The sequence below is a fragment of the Girardinichthys multiradiatus genome, chromosome 4 (assembly GCF_021462225.1).
Source record: "Girardinichthys multiradiatus isolate DD_20200921_A chromosome 4, DD_fGirMul_XY1, whole genome shotgun sequence".
Taxonomy (NCBI): domain Eukaryota; kingdom Metazoa; phylum Chordata; class Actinopteri; order Cyprinodontiformes; family Goodeidae; genus Girardinichthys; species Girardinichthys multiradiatus.
In genome coordinates, this window is record NC_061797.1 from 17,100,075 (window position 1) to 17,119,054 (window position 18,980).

The 18,980-nt window shown below is 39.2% G+C and overlaps 1 protein-coding gene across 1 annotated transcript; it reads left to right on the forward strand.

Annotated features, from left to right (window-relative positions):
- Positions 1 to 1,187: 1,187 nt before the first annotated feature.
- Positions 1,188 to 11,668, forward strand: slc30a4 (solute carrier family 30 member 4). The gene is made up of 8 exons (XM_047362695.1): positions 1,188 to 1,504; positions 1,799 to 2,285; positions 4,492 to 4,638; positions 5,603 to 5,756; positions 6,007 to 6,226; positions 7,363 to 7,468; positions 7,576 to 7,710; positions 10,665 to 11,668. The coding sequence occupies exons 2-8, from the start codon at positions 1,862 to 1,864 to the stop codon at positions 10,817 to 10,819; spliced, it is 1,341 nt and encodes a 446-aa protein (XP_047218651.1). The 5' UTR covers positions 1,188 to 1,504; positions 1,799 to 1,861; the 3' UTR covers positions 10,820 to 11,668.
- The last annotated feature ends 7,312 nt before the right edge of the window (positions 11,669 to 18,980 follow it).

Below are 18,980 nucleotides of genomic sequence, written 5' to 3' on the forward strand. Positions count from 1 at the left end.
TTTAAATACTCCTTTTTCTGATACATGTCCTCCAATTTATGAAAAAGTTATTCAGGCCTTGGATGTCGGCTTGCAGCACTTCCCCACAGAGAAATTGTCGCGTATGATAGTAGAGGAAAGACTATCGCCCCCCCCAATGTTTTGTCTACAGTTGGAAGATATAATGAGGAGTCCCAAAAAAAGATCTGGAGTAATGTGAGTAATAGGTTTCTTCTCAACAAGCATAAAGATCTTGCGTGGCAAATTGTACATGAATGCTTACCGACCAGAGTGTTCCTTAAAAACAGAAATTGTACAAAGAGTTCACAATGCCCAAGAAGATATTGTGGGGATGAAGAGTCGGTCCAACATCTTTTTTGGAAATGTATTTTTGCTCAAAGGGTGTGGGGACTGTTATCCCCTTGGTTGTATGACTTAAACAGATATTTATCATGTGAAAGGTTTATTTACGGATCGCTGGACGAAAATCGGACATTAAACGATCATCGCTGGTGGGCTCTAGTTAACTGTATCAAAGATATGTTATGGAAGGCAAGGGATGTTTTAGTCTTTAGAAAATACGAGATACCAGGAAAAACTGTGGTTAAAGGTGTAGTAACTTTGTTAAATGATTACATGTTGAAAGACTTTGACAGCAAAAATCATGAGGAAAGATGCAGACTATGGAAGATACCTGAAATGTATTGGAATAATTGTATATAACCTTGTCCAATGAGAGCTTTCTGTTCTCTATTGTTGTAATCTGTCATCCCTTTTGATTGTATTGTGGTTTTGAAAAGAACAAATAAAACTTTGAAAATTGGATTTATATTGATAAAATTCTCCCACTGCCTTCTGCAGCATGGATAAACATATATACAAGCCGATTGCTGTTAAATAGTCCAAAATGTTTGTTTGTATTTCTTGTCTAGTCCATTTTATATTAAGGGTTGTCCTTTTGCATGTGCGTGAGTTTATAGGTGCACAAAAATAATTAGTATCCATAGAGGTCAGAATATGTACAGTATTTATTCAATAATTAATAATAATTTTAGTTACAATTATAGTAACAATTACAACAATAAAAACAGCAACAACAACAATAATATTAATATCCACGAGGATTTGTACTCAACCCTAGGTTAACTACCAGTATGCAGGTAGTTCTATAATTTGTTCTAAAATGTTTTGGGAACCCTGAGCGTGTGAATGAGCCTCGAAATGTGGTCGGAAAGATTACAAACTATATTACAGTTTTTATAGAAGCAGATCTGGTGGGGAAACTAATCTGGATTGGGGGAACTCCACTCGGCACAACAACGACTCTTATTGGTGAACTGAGCCAACTGACCCGGTTCCCCAGAAAAGAGCCGGAAATCCCCTGACTCTCCCTAACGGACGGCACCGAAGCAAACTTGCTTGAGTTTCATTGCGGAGCTAAGTTAATGCCAGGGCGCTGGTGTTGTTTGCTCAGCTACCACCATGACGGCGGAATAAGTGTGTACCATCAGAAACTCGTCTATCAGTAAGTATTCAATGAGTGTTTTGTTTTTTTTAACAAGCTGTCACATTATAAGAGCAGTCAGTCTGAAACTGACAGGAAAGCTAACCTTTGCTCGCTAGCTTGTTACTGTCTGGCCGGTGCTGTTTTTATGACGGCTGGTGGATTTTCTCTGTTAATGTGAAAATGTTACAGACCCAAAGAAGGATCTTCATTGAAATGTATTAACTAGTGACCCCCTTTTTGTTTAAACCACGTAGTTGTGCGGACGTGAAACGCCTTCATGACCGTGTTTGACTTCACTTTCCCTTTTGACAGGTTGGAGTCGCGGTCCCCTATAAACATGTGAATGATTACCCGGGAGGACAGTAATTATTAAACATGTCAGGTGGAAAGCTGTTCGGCAAGGTGCGGTCCGCCTTGAGGAGGGAGCGCACCGGCTGGGACCTGAGCGACGCGGTTCCCTTTGACTTCTCCGACGAGCTGGTGGAGGATGACGAGGCCCCCAAATTCAACAAGCTGAAGGTGGTTGTCTCCGGAGAGATGTCCGACTACTCTGCCGGGGCCCCGTCCAACGGGGTGGCGGTCAGCACTGTAGTGGTCCCACCTGGTGGTGGTGGAGTTGATGACGATGACGATGACTCCCTGTTGGACTCCTCTTCCGGTCTGGGGAGCCCGGGATTGAACATGGACCCCTGTGAAAACTGCACTAAGAAGAGGGAGAGGATCAAACACAGGAGGGTGATGAAGAGGCTGGTCATCGCAGCTGTATTGTATTTTCTGTTCATGACAGGGGAAATTATAGGTAAGAACATGAAAAGCCACTGTTCCATTGTGGCTTTTCATGTAAATTACTAAAATATGGTTATTCGAAGCAATGGCACAAACATTGTAATCGTCTTTTTTCCTATAATATTTAAACTCACGATTGCTATTTGCATCTTTAACCAGCATCAATCTGTTGCAAATCCTTCAAAGCTGCTTCCTCTATTTAAGTTGGTAACTAAACACACTGGAGATGATAATCAAAATGCAACCAGTTGAAAATGAAATGACTGGAGAATAGCAGTGGGTCCCACTGTTAGGATGAACCCTAATGCTCCTGCTTCCCCTCCCACTTAACCCCTAGTAATTGAAGTGTCCCATTTTGTAATGGGTGTCTCCATCATGGAGCAGATGCATCATCTTATCTCACTGTTTCCAATTACACAAACATAACGTGACTTAATATGCCTGCGTGTCTTAAAAACAGTCATCAATCCTGCGGCGGCCATCAGTGTTTTAGTTCAGGGGGAACAAAGATATAAGTCCAAATGCATATACTTTAATGCATTTAAAATGTATTTATATCATTGATAATATATTGCCAGTATACAAACAAAATATACTAGGTGTCAAAGTAGAAAACCTTGGACACAAATTCTCCTGCATGCTGAAAATATTCTGATTGGTCGGATTGCAACAACAATTAAGTTTATAATATTGAATAAACATTTTTCACTTTGCTTAATGCATCAGAATACATCAACCAACATATTTCAGTCGTTTTATTCTTCTGATAGTGTATTTTAAATGGAGAAATACTGCAAAAATTCTTCCTGTGTATTGTTTCTTTGTTTTTCTTATTTCTTTTATGAAACAATTTGAATCAATCTGAATTGTGACTGGCCTGCCTGGAGTTACTGGTTTTTTTTTTTTTTTGTTTCTTCTTTATTTGCAGCCGGTCAAACAGTGACCACTAAACCCACTGAACCACTGAAAGGATTCTCCCTGAGTTTGTTTGAACAAGACACCCAAAGAGATAAAGCTCTTATAATCCACCTTGAAAATGAATCTAATGTTTATTTTTTCTAGCGGTTAATAAACCAACTGGGAAAGCTTCCCAAAAACAAAAACTGCCCTCAGTATCCTCATCAAACATTAACCTTTAGAAGGAAGAATGTACAGCTATCTCATGAAACTGTCTCAGCATAAAGTAGTGACATGTGTTTTAAGCCAGTCTTGTTTCAGTTAAAGCTACCAAGTTCAGTATAGAGCTTTTATTTGTCAGGGCTCCTTTGCCGTCTGGAAATGTCAGAAGGAAAAAATATTTGCATTTAGACTTTTTTACCTATGTTGTTGTGGGAGTATCCTTACTTTTCTTTCCTTCATTCTGCCGTGTATCCTTGGGTCCTACCTCCTTTACTCTTTGTCTATTTTCTCTTTTATGTCTGTCCTCTATTTTTTTTCCTTCCCATCTTTCTTCCTTATGTCTTTCTATCTGTCTTTCTCTGTGTTCATCCTTCCTTTTATCCTCAGCTGCTCATCGCCTCATCCCTCATGACCTTTTTTTCTTTCTTCCTTGTGTCCCTCCTTCCTTCCTTTCTTTTGTCCATCCTTTCTTTCTCCTATCCTTTCCTGTCTTCCTTCCTTCCTTTTTGTATACTTCCTACCTTGTTTTCCTCATTCATTCTTTCCTTCATTCACTTGTTTCTTCCTTGAGTCATTCCCTTTTTCCTTCATTCCCTGTGTCCTTCCTCCCTTCTCCAGGAGCCTGGCATATAAATTATTCTTTTTTAGGGTTTTTATTTGGCCTGTATGTTCTCTGCTAAAACATCTACTTTAAATGAAAAACCACTTTAGAACTAAACTGCGGTAATTACTAACATCTTCTCATTGCAAGAACTAGACTTTTACTCCTAGCTGTGGGTCAGAGCTTCCTACTAAATGTAAACTAACAAGCTTTTACTTTTTTTTTCCTTATTTGTTCCACTTTATTCTACCAAACATTTTTTAAATGTTGTCCTAATTTCACTGTGTTCATTGTTAGTTCCTTGTGTATAATATCATCTGGAAAAAAAAAAAAAATCGAAACATTTAGAAACCTTTTAAAATAATTTACATTCACATTGAACAGCACCGATCTCAATTATTCTGGATTTTCAGTTTCAAGTTGGCATTTCCAAACTGATTGGATAGATCTAGTAGACATTTGCATTTTGATTTGATCTTGTTTTCGTCCCTTCTTTCAGGGGGCTATGTCTCTAACAGTTTAGCCATAATGACTGATGCGGTGCACATGCTAGCAGATGTGGTTGGTATCCTGTTTTCTCTGCTGGCCCTGTGGCTCTCCACCAAACCACCCACCAAGAGATTCACCTTTGGACTACATCGCCTTGGTGAGTTGCAGAGGCCGACGGGCTGCTCTTGTATTTCCTTGCGAAGCGGCACCCTCTGTGCTCTGTGCAGCAAGCCGTTTCATGTGTTTTGTTTTTTTTCATGCTGAATAATCATTTTGAGGAGGTGTATTTTCAGCCGTGCTCAACGCAGATAAGAATCCTGTCTCTGAGACATGGATCACTGAACGTTTAATGCATCTAAAACAAGAAAAGTCAACGCGGTGTCTGAATACAAGGGGGTCTGTAAACGCCACAGTAATAATGGAAAATGAAGATTCATATTTCACATGAATTCATGTGGCATCTGTCAGCCATATCATCTTTATTTCCAGCTGTAGCAGGAAAACAAACACAAAAATGGTTCAGCTGCAACAGCTCATCTTCATCATCTGTGTGCATTTCACTAAATTGTATCTAAATTTAGTTCCTTGGTCATTATTGCCTCTCCTTCCTAGAACCCTGTTCTTGCAGAAGAACATTTGGAAATACATTTTTAAGGCAGTAACTTGTTTACCTGTTTTTTGCTTTAAACATATGTTTTTAATGTGTCAGGCAATCCAAACAATATTACTTATTTAGAAATAAGACCAGATTTGTATTAGTTGCATTGTGTTCTAACTGTTCCTTTTGTGATTTCGATTAGTCCTGATTTTTTTGTTGTTGTGCAGCAGCAGTTTTAACTGTCAATTTTCTCAGAGAAATATAAAATAATGATGAGAAACATAAGAGGAATATGAGGAAAAACATTATGCTACTAAAACATGTTTGTTGAAGTTAGGCTGGACAGTGATGTTGCAGATGAAAGCGGGTTGAGCTGCAAGAGAAAACTCAAACTGGCTTTCTGCTTTTTACCATCCTTTATTTGGATTTCACCTATTATTAAAATAGTGGCTTAGTTGAAGTTCTCCCTCAGCTTCTAGTAACCGTTTTGGAGTTGACATCCGATCGTGACTTCTTGTTTTAGAGGTGGTGTCAGCAGTCCTCAGTGTGGTGCTCATCTACATCCTGACGGGTATACTGCTTTACGAGGCCGTCCAGAGGACTGTACATCAGGACTTCAATATAGACGGGGATGTCATGCTCATCACTGCAGCTGTAGGAGTGGCTGTTAATCTTATGTAAGTTTTTTTTTTTTTTTTTTTTTTTATAAGAAAAACTATAAAATATACATTTTATGCTTATGCTTTCTTGTCTTGTTGCTGTGTAAGTTCAGTCCAAAGTACTGCCTTTACTGTGCTGCACACATTTTATTTGATGATCTGTGAACTTAAGTTAATGTTTATGTTAAGTCGACAGGATTGACTGCAGCTCTTTCATGATTTGGACAATGTGTGATTTAATGTTGTTGTTTCTGTCTTGTCCTCTCAGAATGGGTTTTTTGTTAAACCAAGGCGGTCACCTCCACTCACATAGTCACGGACATGGTCACTCCCACAGCCCTGCAGCACCCACAGGTTCACACTCAGGTGGGTCGGGTCAGCAGAGGCCCCACGGCAGCCTTGCCGTAAGAGCGGCCTTCATCCATGCTTTGGGAGATCTCCTGCAGAGCGTCGGGGTGCTCATAGCTGCTTACATAGTCCGGTTCAAGGTACTTTGAAATGACCAATTCTGACATTCTTCCTGAATCCATAGTTTAGATAATGAAAAATCTTTTGCTCATTATTTTCAGTAGCAAATAGTTTTTCTATTAACAAATGTAGCAGCTTTTATGCAATTGGCAGAAGTAAAAACATCCACGTGAGCATGCAAGCATTAGCCTATTCCCAACATTATGATGCAATCCATCATTCATGCAGCGACCATGTGTTGCCCCAGTTCGTATCACCCACGACTCTTTGTCAATCCATCTGTCCCTGTTTATATATTGCTCAAACAGCATTCAAGCAGCGTTGTGATTGAAAAACCCAAACCAAAACAAGTCGTAACAAGTCTGCAGGCCTCCTGCTGCTCACTGGTTTTATTGTATTAGTTTCATTAAGCACGACTTGTGCTCAGAGCACCATTAAAAAAAAAAAAAAATGATGCACCCTTTCTCAACATTTTAACACATGTATGAACAGCGCAACAAGTATGTTAGATTTTTATTCATTATATATACAGAGTAATATATTTTAAGCTTTCATGTCTTTCAACGTTAATTGTAGCTCATAGTTATTCAAATGAAGAAATTTTGTTTCTCAGAAAGTGGAAATGTTACATAGGACCAATAAAAATTATTTTTAACACAGAAATGTGACGTTAGGGGCGGTCATGTGGATGACTGCTGACTCAGCAGCAGTCCACCAGACAGTCATTCACACACTCCACCAGGTGCGCAAGTCACAAAAGGTCAGAAGGTGCACGGAGCTCGTCAGTAAACATGTAGTTCTTAGATCATTTTTTTGTATTTTATGTAGGCCTTAATTTTAAATCATTGCGGTCTTAAAAATGTCTTCAATTCTGCTCTCTTCAACTTGCGGAAACACTTCTATCTTTCTCTGCTGAGAAATGTCCTTTCCTGACAAAACCTTTATTCGCTGCAAGACTTAATCATCAAAATGACCAGAAATGGACACTTTAAATGGATCCCTCTATGTGAAATGAATCTGTATATGTTTTTTAAATGAATAAATGATATAAATAACATTTTTGATTACAGTCTTGCTGAGCTTTACCTGCATATAAACATTATTAATGAGTGGGCAAACTACTGACATTACTCAACGCCTTTGTCTGACTTCACAGCCAGAGCTAAAGTTGGCAGATCCCATCTGCACCTACATCTTCTCAGTTCTGGTACTCTTCACCACAGTTCGTATCATTCGAGACACAATAATCATTGTACTTGAAGGTGAGTCCCGGTTCTTGTTTCCCCAAGCTCGTCATGGTTACCTTTATATCTAAGAATCAATCATAGCGGGAGCTCTGTATGGTGATATTTTTTATCCCGTCTTCCAGGTGTTCCCAGACACCTGGACACTCAGCAAATCAATGAGGACCTCCTGAAGCTGGAGGATGTCCAGTCTGTCGACGAGCTGAATGTCTGGGCACTGACGGCTGACAAGACTGCAGCACTGGTGCATTTGCAGCTCAGTGAGTAGCCTCGGTTAAGATTTCATAGCAGGAATGGTCCTCAGAGTGCTGATACATGCAGTTATCTAATGTAACACTTTAGAAACTCTGCAACCTGCAGCTTTCAACAAGCTATGTTATGTTCTTTCTTACATCTCAAAAGTAAAACCAGTCCTTACAGCTTTCTAACCCCGGATCTGTGCAGCTATCAAGTTCATGGAAAGACGCACACAGACTTTATACTGCATATACATTCTGCAACATTTAGTGCCCTTTACAATTAGCCTCTTAATGTATTTTAATGACCACATTTTATCACAAGGAACTTGACTACATACAATAACTGGCTGGTTCTGGATTATTGGCCCACTCCTCTTTGCAGGATTGTTTTAGTTCAGCTACATTGTAAAGCTTTTCTAACATGAACAGCCTGATTAAGGTCATTTAGATACAAGTCTGGACATTAACTAGGCCACTCCAAAGCCTTCATTTTGTGTTTTTTCGAGCCATTTAGGCCCTGTCCCAATACTCACACTACACCCTATGCCCCTCTATGAAGTGTGTACTTTGTACAAGTGCATGTAACGGTTGAAGTGCGCAGGTTACAAGCGTGCAAAATTGGAGAATTGAGACAATAGGGGTTACGTCATCAACTTGCACCTCTGTACCGTAACTGAAACATCAAAAAGGGCGGGAACCAGCGATGTTTTCACAGTCTTGCTGCTAAAAAAACTATTTAAAACTGCAACAAGCAATTGTTTTGAGGAGAAGAAAGTGAAGGAGGCTGTTTGAAAGGTAACTTCAGTGTTATGACCTACAGACTGCCCAGACTCACTCTGAACCCAGTGGTTTCTTACAATGTTGAGTCTGGAAAACCAGTAAAAAAAATATTTGTCGGCTTGCTGTCTAAAGTTTACGCAGTTCTTATTATTCTGATTCGATGGCTGATTACGTTGATGGTTGTGATTGGTTTTTACACAGAACGTCATCTGCAGCAGTGAATTATGGGTAATACACTTCGGCGAAGTCCGCTTAGATGCGGGCTTGGCTGAAGTGTTGATTAAGGGCACAAAGGGGGCCGGGCTAAGGACCACTCTGGAGAATTGGGACACACTACGCACTCGAACCCATCAACGGGAACGCACAATTCAGGGACACAAGGGTGGAAGTGCGGGTATTGGGACAGGGCCTTAGTGGTGGACGCGTCTAAAAGTACTTAAACTCAATATAACATCATGCACACTCCTCAAAAAACCTCCACTTATCTTTGTCCTCTCAGTCCACAAAATATTGTTCACACAATATTTTCCTGGAGATCATTGAGGTGTTTGTTTGGAAAATGTGAGACTGGCTTTGTGTTCTTTTAGGTCAGTTGTAGTTTTTGCCTTGAAATTCTCCCATGGAGGCCTTTTCTCCCCGCAGTCTTTTTCTTATTGTTGAATCATGAACTCTGACCTTAACTGAGGCAAGTCAGGCCTGCAGTGCTTGTTTTTGGTTCTTCTGTGACCCCATGGATGAGTCGGTGCACTCTCGGTGTAATGCCGGCAGGCCGGCCTCTCCTTGGAAAGTTCACCACTGTTCCATGTGTTTGACTTTTGTGGATAATGGTTCTCACTGTGGTATGTCTGTTGATACTTCAGAAGACCAAAGAAATTCGTTTTTTTACTTCAGGTTACAAGAACAAAGTTATATGATAAATCTCAATGATTTTGTTTCTCATCCATTCTTGAATTTCTCTAGATTAGGGAATGATGTTGCTTTTGGGGTTCTGTTTAATTGTTTTCTTGGATCTACAGGTCTAGGTGTGGAAAGTGAAATTCAATAAAAAAATCTGGTTAATCACAGCTAATTAAATTATTTTAACCAGACGAGCGATCGCAGGACCAGGCCGGTTTGGGTAGCTTTATTTCTCTTAGTAAAATCATTTCAAAAAGGCAGTTTGTATTTATTCCGGATTATCTGTGTCTGATATTGAATTAGTTTCATCTGAAATGTTTAAGCTTAACAAAAAAGCAAAAAAACAGAATAAATCTGTAACGGGGCAAATATTTCTTTCATAAAAGTACATTTATTTGGCTTCAGACATCTACAATGTTTCATGAATCTGGTTTTGTTTGCTGTTGTCTTGATTTAACTGTAAGCAAATCTGTCTAGGAAATTCACTGAAGTCTTTGTTTATGAGGCACCTGGGAATAAAAGAAAAAGGTTTTTATCAGATCCTGTTTTCAATGTCATTTAGTTTTCCACAATTACCAGTTAAAAAAAGGCTGCTAGAACCCTTTTATTATTTTTTTTTTTTTACACAATTGAGTTGTTAGCACTGTCCAGCACACTCTAGAAGCCTTAACAAGAAGTGGACATGGTTATTGTTCAGTGGTGACTTTTCAGGACTTCTGTCTGAGATCTTTCACCTTCCTGTTTATCTTGCCTGTGTTAATGTTCACCATCTGATAATGTGTCAGGCTTTCCTTAGGTTTTAGTTTATCTTTCTCTGGTACATATTTAACAATGGCTGTATCATCAGAATACCTTTTGGAGGTGACAGTTGCTTTTGTTGCTAAAATGACTTGTCAATGTTTTGGAAGAAGATGGTAAAGACTGTGGCATGACTGTAGCAGCAGAAGCCAGAGTTTGAGTTGAACTACATCATCTTTGTGCCGAGATATTGTTAAATCCTAGAGTTTTTATACAGTTTTGAAAAGTATAGAATTTGTTTTCAGTAGTTGTTTTTTTTTTGGCTTGAATAAGATTAAAATAGAGTTTACCAAGAATCATCACACTCAGTGTTTTTATAAAATGAGGGAAATAGAGCTATAATTAACTTGGGAGACATTCTTTGTCTATCTGATCTCTTGATAATATAGTATGAGATGTTTTGCCCTGCTTGAGATTGGGTTGATATTTTGAAATGACGTCTGTAAACTGAAAATCCACTGCAAGGCTAGCTGTAATCATATACATCCCTATGTTCACAGCTCCCTCTAGTGCCAACAACTGGGAGGACGTCCAGGCCAAGGCCCGCCACCTGCTGCTTCACACCTACGGTCTCACGAGATGCACTGTACAGGTCCAGACTCACAGACAGAGGACAGTGCGTAGCTGTGCACAGTGTCAGCAGCCCAGCGTCTGAGAGTCCTCCTCACACTGACATAAGCAGTTCAATCCAGTGGAGAAATGGACAAACAGGGGCGGTGCCGAAGTACAGACAGTGGACCAACAACAGATGCACATTTCTAATTAAAGGAGAACTGCAGCCTCTGGGGACATAATACCACTTGTGCTTGCATAGCTCTTTTTGGGTGGAATTTGACCCCTTATGCTGAAAAGAATCTGAAAACCTGACCTTAATTCACCATTAAAGCCTTTTTAAGGCTTTAATGGTGACTTTTTTGTGTTAAAGAGTTCGCTTTATTTCAACTGATATTTGGGTTTTAAAAGGAGATGTTAGTTTATTCTAATATGTGAAGCTGGATGCTATAATTGTAATAAATATACAGAGAATATCTGCAATTTTGATTTGATTTTGTAACTGGCCATTGTGCATGTAAGCCCAACCTTTCATGAGCAGCAAGACTTGGGTTCCACCCTCCTGCATTTTTTCATGTTTGGCAACATCACACCTCATCAAATGTGTTCACCCAAAGTCTGTTACCAGCCAGATTTGTTTCTCTGTAAAGAAAACAATGGTGGATATTTCAAAAGTAACATCATGGTGACTCCACTCACCAACACCTATATAACCTGACATTTTACTGTTGCAAGAAACAGAGTGCTAATTTTAATTAAAACTGATGACATCATTAACAGAGTAGGGATATACATTTCAAAGTCGTAGTTTGCACAAAGGAGTGAACTGACACGTGTTTTCTGAAGACTTAAGAGAATGTGGGTGGCAATACCCGTCTTGGTCTCTGATCACAACAAAGTATTAAAAACTGGAGCAGTGTTTTTCTCTTTTTGTAATAAAGTTTTAAGATTTGTTTGTCTTACTGTTTTGTTTGTTAGCAGAATCCACTTTATTGTCCTGAAGATAAGTTTGAACAGATTGTGTCCAGGATGTGTGGGGGATGTTTACTGCCCAGTTTCTCACTTGACCACGATGGAGGGAAGGTCAGCACTAATGATCGCTGTACTTTTTAAGTTGCCATAGGAAATACAACCTCTGCTGGGCCTTCTAGACAGTGTCAATGTGTAAAGACCACCTCAGATCCAGAGAAAAAGGTGGATCCTGCAAATCTGTTGTTCCTCAGAAGTCCACATTGGTTCAGCTTCATGTGCTTCTCACTGCTCCAGTAAACCAGCTGATCCATGTTATCTCTCTATGCAGACTCGTCTTGAATTAGACAAATGACAGTGGTCGGATCCAGTCATTTGTCCTCGCGTACGACCCTGGGTAATTGAGGGGATGCATGATGTGTAGTCCCACGTTGACTGCATCATCTGCCGACATATTTTTCTCTCTAAGCAAACTGCTGAGGGTTCCGCAGGGGGCCTGAGATGTCCTTCAGACGGTTCCACACCAGTTGCTCAAAGGATTCGAGTTTTCACTTAATTTATCGAGAAAAAGCCATCTTTCCATCCAATGCATATCAGTATTCTGAAAAAATCTGCATTATTGTCAACCACTTAAATTACAGATTAGCTGGATAACCACATTTTTTTTAAAAAGTGAGTCCAATCTCACTAGCCACACCCAGACCAGAGTACTGCCAGACTGGTAGAATCATGACGTCACCAAGAAATCGTAACATTTCCTTAAAAAAAACATGATGATCTCTAACAACTATGGAGAGATAATGAAGAGATGCAGCAGAGCAATGATCCAGCTCCAAGTCCACATCTGGATGGGTCAAACTAAAGGAAAACAAAATGGAGGTTTTGAAGTCTTATTGAGTTGATGTGGCATGACTTGAAAAATGTGCATGCTCGAAACTCATGTTGACAAAACATTTCTGCAAAGAAGAGTGGGCTAAAATTCCTCCACCTCAGTGTAAAAGACTGATTCCCAATTACTCCAAACACTTATTGTAAAGGATAGCACAACCAGTGATTTGGATTAGGGGACATTTCCCATTTTACAGAGGGCCAGTTTGATTTAGGTGGCTTTTTTCCTTTAATAAATAAAATCATTTTTTAAAACTACTTTTTGTTGGATTTCACTCATCTAAAGTGTGTGGCAAAAAAGAAATCTACAACTTGTTTTTCAAAGTTTGAAAAATAAAAAGAGTCATATTCCATTCAAATTTGACAATGATCAAATTTAGATGAAAACATCCTTTCATATGAGTGGTTCATTTTATCAACACCAGGGGGTGCACATGTGTCATTTTTACAAATTGTTCTATGTTAGAAACTGATATATGATTGAATGCAGACAGAAAAATCCACTTTAAGTGAATAATAAATTTCTCATTGGGCACTTGATTAGCTACACATGTTCAAGTGCTTATTAACGCATAAAAATCAGCCAATCACATGGCAGAAACCAGATGCACTGAGTTAAAACCGAGCAACATAGCACAGTTTATGGCAGAAGTGGTCTGAGTATTTGAGAAACTGATGATCTACTGCGATGTTCATGCCCAGCTCTCTCTCAGCAGCTGAAGACCACCCCAGGTGCAGCACCTCTCTGCTAGTAACAGCAAACTGAGAGCAGCAGGGTCCAACATGAATTTGATAGATAATCTGTAGAGGCAGCTAAATACAAGGTTAAGTCTCATATTTTTAAATAGGCTCCATATGTTTGTGTCTAATGGCCTCCCTGCCATCATCCTAATGCACATCTTCCCAGATTCCCTCCGATCACTGCAGCTTCCTGCCACAGTCTAAAATTAAGCATAATGGCCAGTTTGAAATGACAAATTGGCTGATTCTTGTCAGAATCATTAGAATTGATTTGGCTTTTCTACATTGCCTTTAGGACTGAGTGTGTGGCTGCATGGTTGTTTGTCCTGTGTGTCTCTGTGTTTCCCTGTGATGCATTAGTGACCTGTCGAGCTGTTTGTTGAGTATGCTTTCTATCCTATCACCTGGTCCTAGCTCTCACTTTGCAGTGTTATCCACGCCCACTTTATTCATTTTGACTGGGAAATATCCATCTCCCCCACCTTACTTTATCATTTAACACACAACAGTGCAGTGTCTGAGTGGGTTCCATTCCACACCATGGAAATATGTCCGAAGTGAGCGACACAAATGAACTTTTATGAATTTAATGTGAACAAAGACAAAAAAATTCATTTTGATGTTTAATAACAGCTGTAGGTTATGTGCTTCATTTGCTGGTCACATGGTCTGTGGTGTCGCGTATGGAACTCAGTCACGTACACATATTTGAAGGCACGGCACATGCAGCACTGTATCCTTCCTCTATCATTGTTTCTGTAAATAACTTATCAGTCAAACAAAGCTTCATGGATGACGTTGTACCAGCAGTAATGCTCTCTGTGTCGGGGCCTTACTTTAACATAGGAACCTTCGCAGCCTTATAGCCAAACAGGTGTCTGGGCAAGTCTGAGCTTGTCTCTCCCCAGCATCGAAATTTCATTGCTAAAAAACTAACAAAGCAGCATGACAGTGCATTAAATGTGGACAGTCGGGGGGGAGTGAAATGAGGACAGCACCCCCATGTAAGTGAAACCAAAAACAAGACGCACTTCCTTATTACAAAGCAGTAAATAAAGCCCTTGCTCCACCTTTTGTCTTTGCATTCACTCCTTTTGTTTAATAAGTCATGAGAGACCCATTCACTGTCATGGATATCTAGCTGAACAACAGGCTGTGGACAGCAGATACAGCCAAGGGCAGTTTTCTAGGACAGACATTTTTTTGATTATTAGCTCTATTCTATAATATGAGCTAAGAGGACTGCCTCCACAAATGCCCGTCCAGCCATAAACTAAGCAGATAAGTTGCTTAGCTTTTTTCCTGGGTGACCTTTATTACTTTACAGCTGGCCTCACTGGCACCATTTCCTGCTAACCGCTGTCTTCTGAATGAACTTTGATTCATGCATTTGATCTTGATCTTGTAAACAAAGCAAGCATTCACACTCTCTTACTTATTCTAAAACAGACCAGAGTCTATTGCTTTAAGTTTAAATCTATGCAAAATATCAAAGTGAAAGATGTTTTCAAATAGTTTAGTAAATAAAAAAATGAAAGCATTTAAATTTAATAGGTACATAAGTATTGGCACCATTTGAGATGACACTTAAAATCTTTAAAATAGCTAAGAGAAAACCACGTGTTGTTCTACCTACCATCACCTCTGCACTGAATATAAATCTTAAAGAGCTCGTGATAAAACCACCAATGATCCAGTTGTATATTTCAGCCCTAATCATACAAAAACAAATAATCCAATTTCACATTAAAAGGAGAAATCTGTTTCACTGTTTTTATACCAGGAGGTACTGCCTAATCTAAGACATGAGTAATAAAAAGCCCCAAATTGCATTTCCCAAAATTCATGGACTTTGAAGTTGTTTTTTAAAGCAAGGGGTTAATTATGATATTAGTATTTTGTTCTTTGAAAACATTGTAAAATGTACATTTCTAATGAAAAGATCTCCTCCTTTGAAAACTTCTGACATTCAAACATAATTAAATACAATTTTGAACCGGACGATACAAGATCTCTCGATTTCTGCTGTGGTGACACATGCAAAGGAAAATATATTTAGTTAATTAAATAACTATCCAACTTGCTAAAAAATTATTATCAAGAGCAAACATTTATTTTTACTATTTACTATTATAGATTTCTTATTGCTACTTCACTTTCAGCTGAATATTACTGCAGTTTCTCCACTTTGAACAAATAACAGCATACACTGGGTGGACACATTTACCTCTATATATGCTTGGAGGATGACATGAAGAAGATGCCAAAAAATGAGGAGCTTCTTAAAAAAAAGCACAGGTGAGTTTGGCCATAGTATGTTTTTTACCAACTGAAATGAAAAGTACACACTGTCACATTTAAATGCTTCATTTAAAAGTTTCTGGAGTACAGTACAGAGCCTATTGATGTAAACCACAAACTATTTGCTGATAAGTTTGTATATGTTCAAATGCATTTGCAATATATTAATTGCGAAGTGCTTTTTGCCAATATTGAGATTGAATTGGGGGCTGCACGGTGGTGCAGTTGGTAGCACTGTTGCCTTGCAGCAAGAAGGTCCTGGGTTCAATTCCCAGCCAGGGGTCTTTCTGCATGGAGTTTGCATGTTCTCCCTGTGCATGTGTGGGTTTTCACTGGGTACTCTGGCTTCCTCCCACAGTCCAAAGACATGCCTGTTAGGTTAATTGGTCTCTCTAAATTGCCCTTAGGTGTATGAATGAGTGTGTGCTTGGTTGTTTGTGTGTTGCCCTGTGATGGACTGGCGACCTGTCCAGGGTGAACCCCGCCTCTCGCCCATAGACTGCTGGAGATAGGCACCAGTTTCCCTGCGACCCACTATGGAATAAGCGGTAGAAAATGACTGACTGAAATTGATTTTTTTTTCTTTTAGCATAACCGCCATCTTTAGTTTCTATGATACACTGCCTAGCTTCTTGTTATCTATGTGGGTCGCTCCTACAGAGGGCAGTTCTGTGCCACAGATATAAATACATTTCCATCAGTTAATCTGGGAGCAGCTCTACTTTTCCTAAAAACATGTGTGAATGCTCTCTCTTTCCTTTGGCTCTGACTAAACTCAATATTTGCACAACTCATTGTATAAAACTAAGATAAGCCTCTGAAGTGAAGCTTTATTTATCACAACATACACAAATAGGTGAATGTTGAGTCTTTAATTAGTGAAAGAAGGCAATTGCTTTTGGCACCTGGCACCTGCCTGTTGAGTCACAGTTGCTGCAACATCCTTGTATGCTTACATCCCCAAGAGAGGCTCTTAGTTTTCAGTGTGCCCTTTATCTTTTAACCGGTGAGCCAGGAAGTAGAACTGACCAAATGTATGGTCTGTAATTTCAACCCAGAAATGGTAAATGGCCTGCACTTGTACAGCGCTTTATCAAGTCCCCAGAGACTCCAAAGCTCTTTACACTACAATCAGCCATCCACCTATTCACACACTGACAGTGGTAACCTACTTGGTTGCCACAACTGCCCTGGGGCAGACTGATAGACGTGAGGCTGCCACCAGGCCCTCTGACCACCATTAGCTGGCAAGGCGGGTGTGGTCTTGCCCAAAGACAGAACAACTGAGACAGTCAGAGCAGGGGTTCGAACCGGCAACCCACTGGTTAACCTATGAACCCTTATCACTGTCGCCACTGTCGAAATGACAAATGGGCTGATTCTTGTCAGAAACATTATAATAATACAGGTTTTTACATCGCCACAAAACTCAAACATTGTGCTTTACTGGCAATCAATGTTTTCCTCAGCTCCATTCTGGCCTGCTTCTTTAACAAATAAAATGCCTTATTAATTTTTTGTCTTGCAAAGTTGAAGAGAACTGTTATTTTAAGACTGCTGGGGGCTGAAAGATGAAAATGTACAAGGAAGCTAAACTGTTGAAACTGGTAATAAATGTCAGAATGGGCATGCTAGTAGAATGTTGCCTCTTATCTCGCCTCAGTTCCAACCAAATAGAAATCAAACAAAACAAAAAAAATGGACTAATGACCAGTGTGTGGAGATAAATCATAACACTTTCACCAATTTCCAAAAACTAAAACAATAGTGCCAAATCATTTCAAGATTTACTCTCATTCTCCCCACATCACAACATGAATTAATTACTGTTTTAAGACATATGTTCTTCTTTTGTCCTCACTGACAGTAAACCAGACTGAACTTTTCCTGCTTTTGGTCAGTTAGGATTACCAAAACTATTTCTGTTTTCTAAATGTCAGATGAATGAATGAGAGGATTTTTGTAAAAACGTTTTTCAGAATCAAGAATGTACATAGATTTCCTTTGTATTCAGTAGAATTGTCTTTGAAACTGTAAGGCTAAGGTCAAACATTTTGGTCATCCTTCCAAAAGCTTCTTACAACAGTTTGCTGAAACTTTGACCCATTTCACCTGAATTAAATGGTGTAACTGACTCAGCTTTGTTGTTTGCCTCATTCACACACACACCTTCTCAGCTCTACCCAAAATTTTAATGAGACGGAGACCAAGGCCTTTGTGATTAACAAGTGCATTTGGCTTTTTGATCGCCTCCACCGTTAGTGCTTCTCTGCATCATGAGGTTTTTACATTTGTCACAGTATAGTATCTCCTGAATTCCTCAGCCAGTGCTCCAAATCACTGAACATATGAATGACCCAAGAAAACCCCAAAGAAAGCTTTAATTGAAGATGCAATACAAGGACATATTTAGTAGATAAATAAATGTATCAAAGACCTGGCGTGGTAAGTCTTAGTGTAATTAAAACTGTTCAAAGTCTGAAACTGAAATAATTAAAAATAAGCCTTTTTAAGATCTTGAGGAAAGCCTGTAATAAGCTTCCAGGTACAGCTGAACAGCCTTTGCATGGACGTCAGAAAGACAGTGCTTTGAGGATATTAAGGCAAATAGCTTTCAGAAGTTTGCAAACAAAAACAGATTTGTTTTTTTCTTCTGAGACAGTGACACCAAAAAAATTACAGTTTTCTTTTTTGTAATTTTTGCTTTATGAAGGCTTTATTTTTAGAAAATATTCAGTTAGAGACTTTCAGGGTTAGTTTTGTTTAAAATACGTTTCCTTTTTCGACATAATCTTTTAATGGTTTTATTAGACTATGGAAAGATACATTATGATGAACAGGCTTGGTGGGGAAGAACTTGTCTAGCCTGATAATAAATTTGAGACGAATTAAAGTGAAGACTACAAGCCAGGTTTTCATGTCCAACATCAGTGTCTGACCCCGACATGGAGAAATATGGAATTTGAACATACTCCTAAATGTTGTGGAAACACCTCCCAAAAGAGTTGAAGCTGGTATAGCTGGTAAAGTGTGGACCAGCATCATAATAAACCTTATGCATAAAGAATGTGATGTCACTCAAATTCATATATGTGTGACGGCTGACCATCGAATACTTTGGCAATATAATGTTTATAGTACTACTGGCTAGTCCTTTATGTGTTTAGCTCCATTTCTGTCCAAGACAAAGCCTCTAATGGAGCTACTGTTGGTACATGTAGACTGGTTGCCTACATGTGCAGTTTTTCTCTACAAAAAAGATATCTCAAGACGGAATCTTAATTATGTGATTAACTGTATTAAATCAAGACTGCATCTAGCATCAAAGTAGGCAGGCCACATAGCTGGAATATGAACCTGTGTTT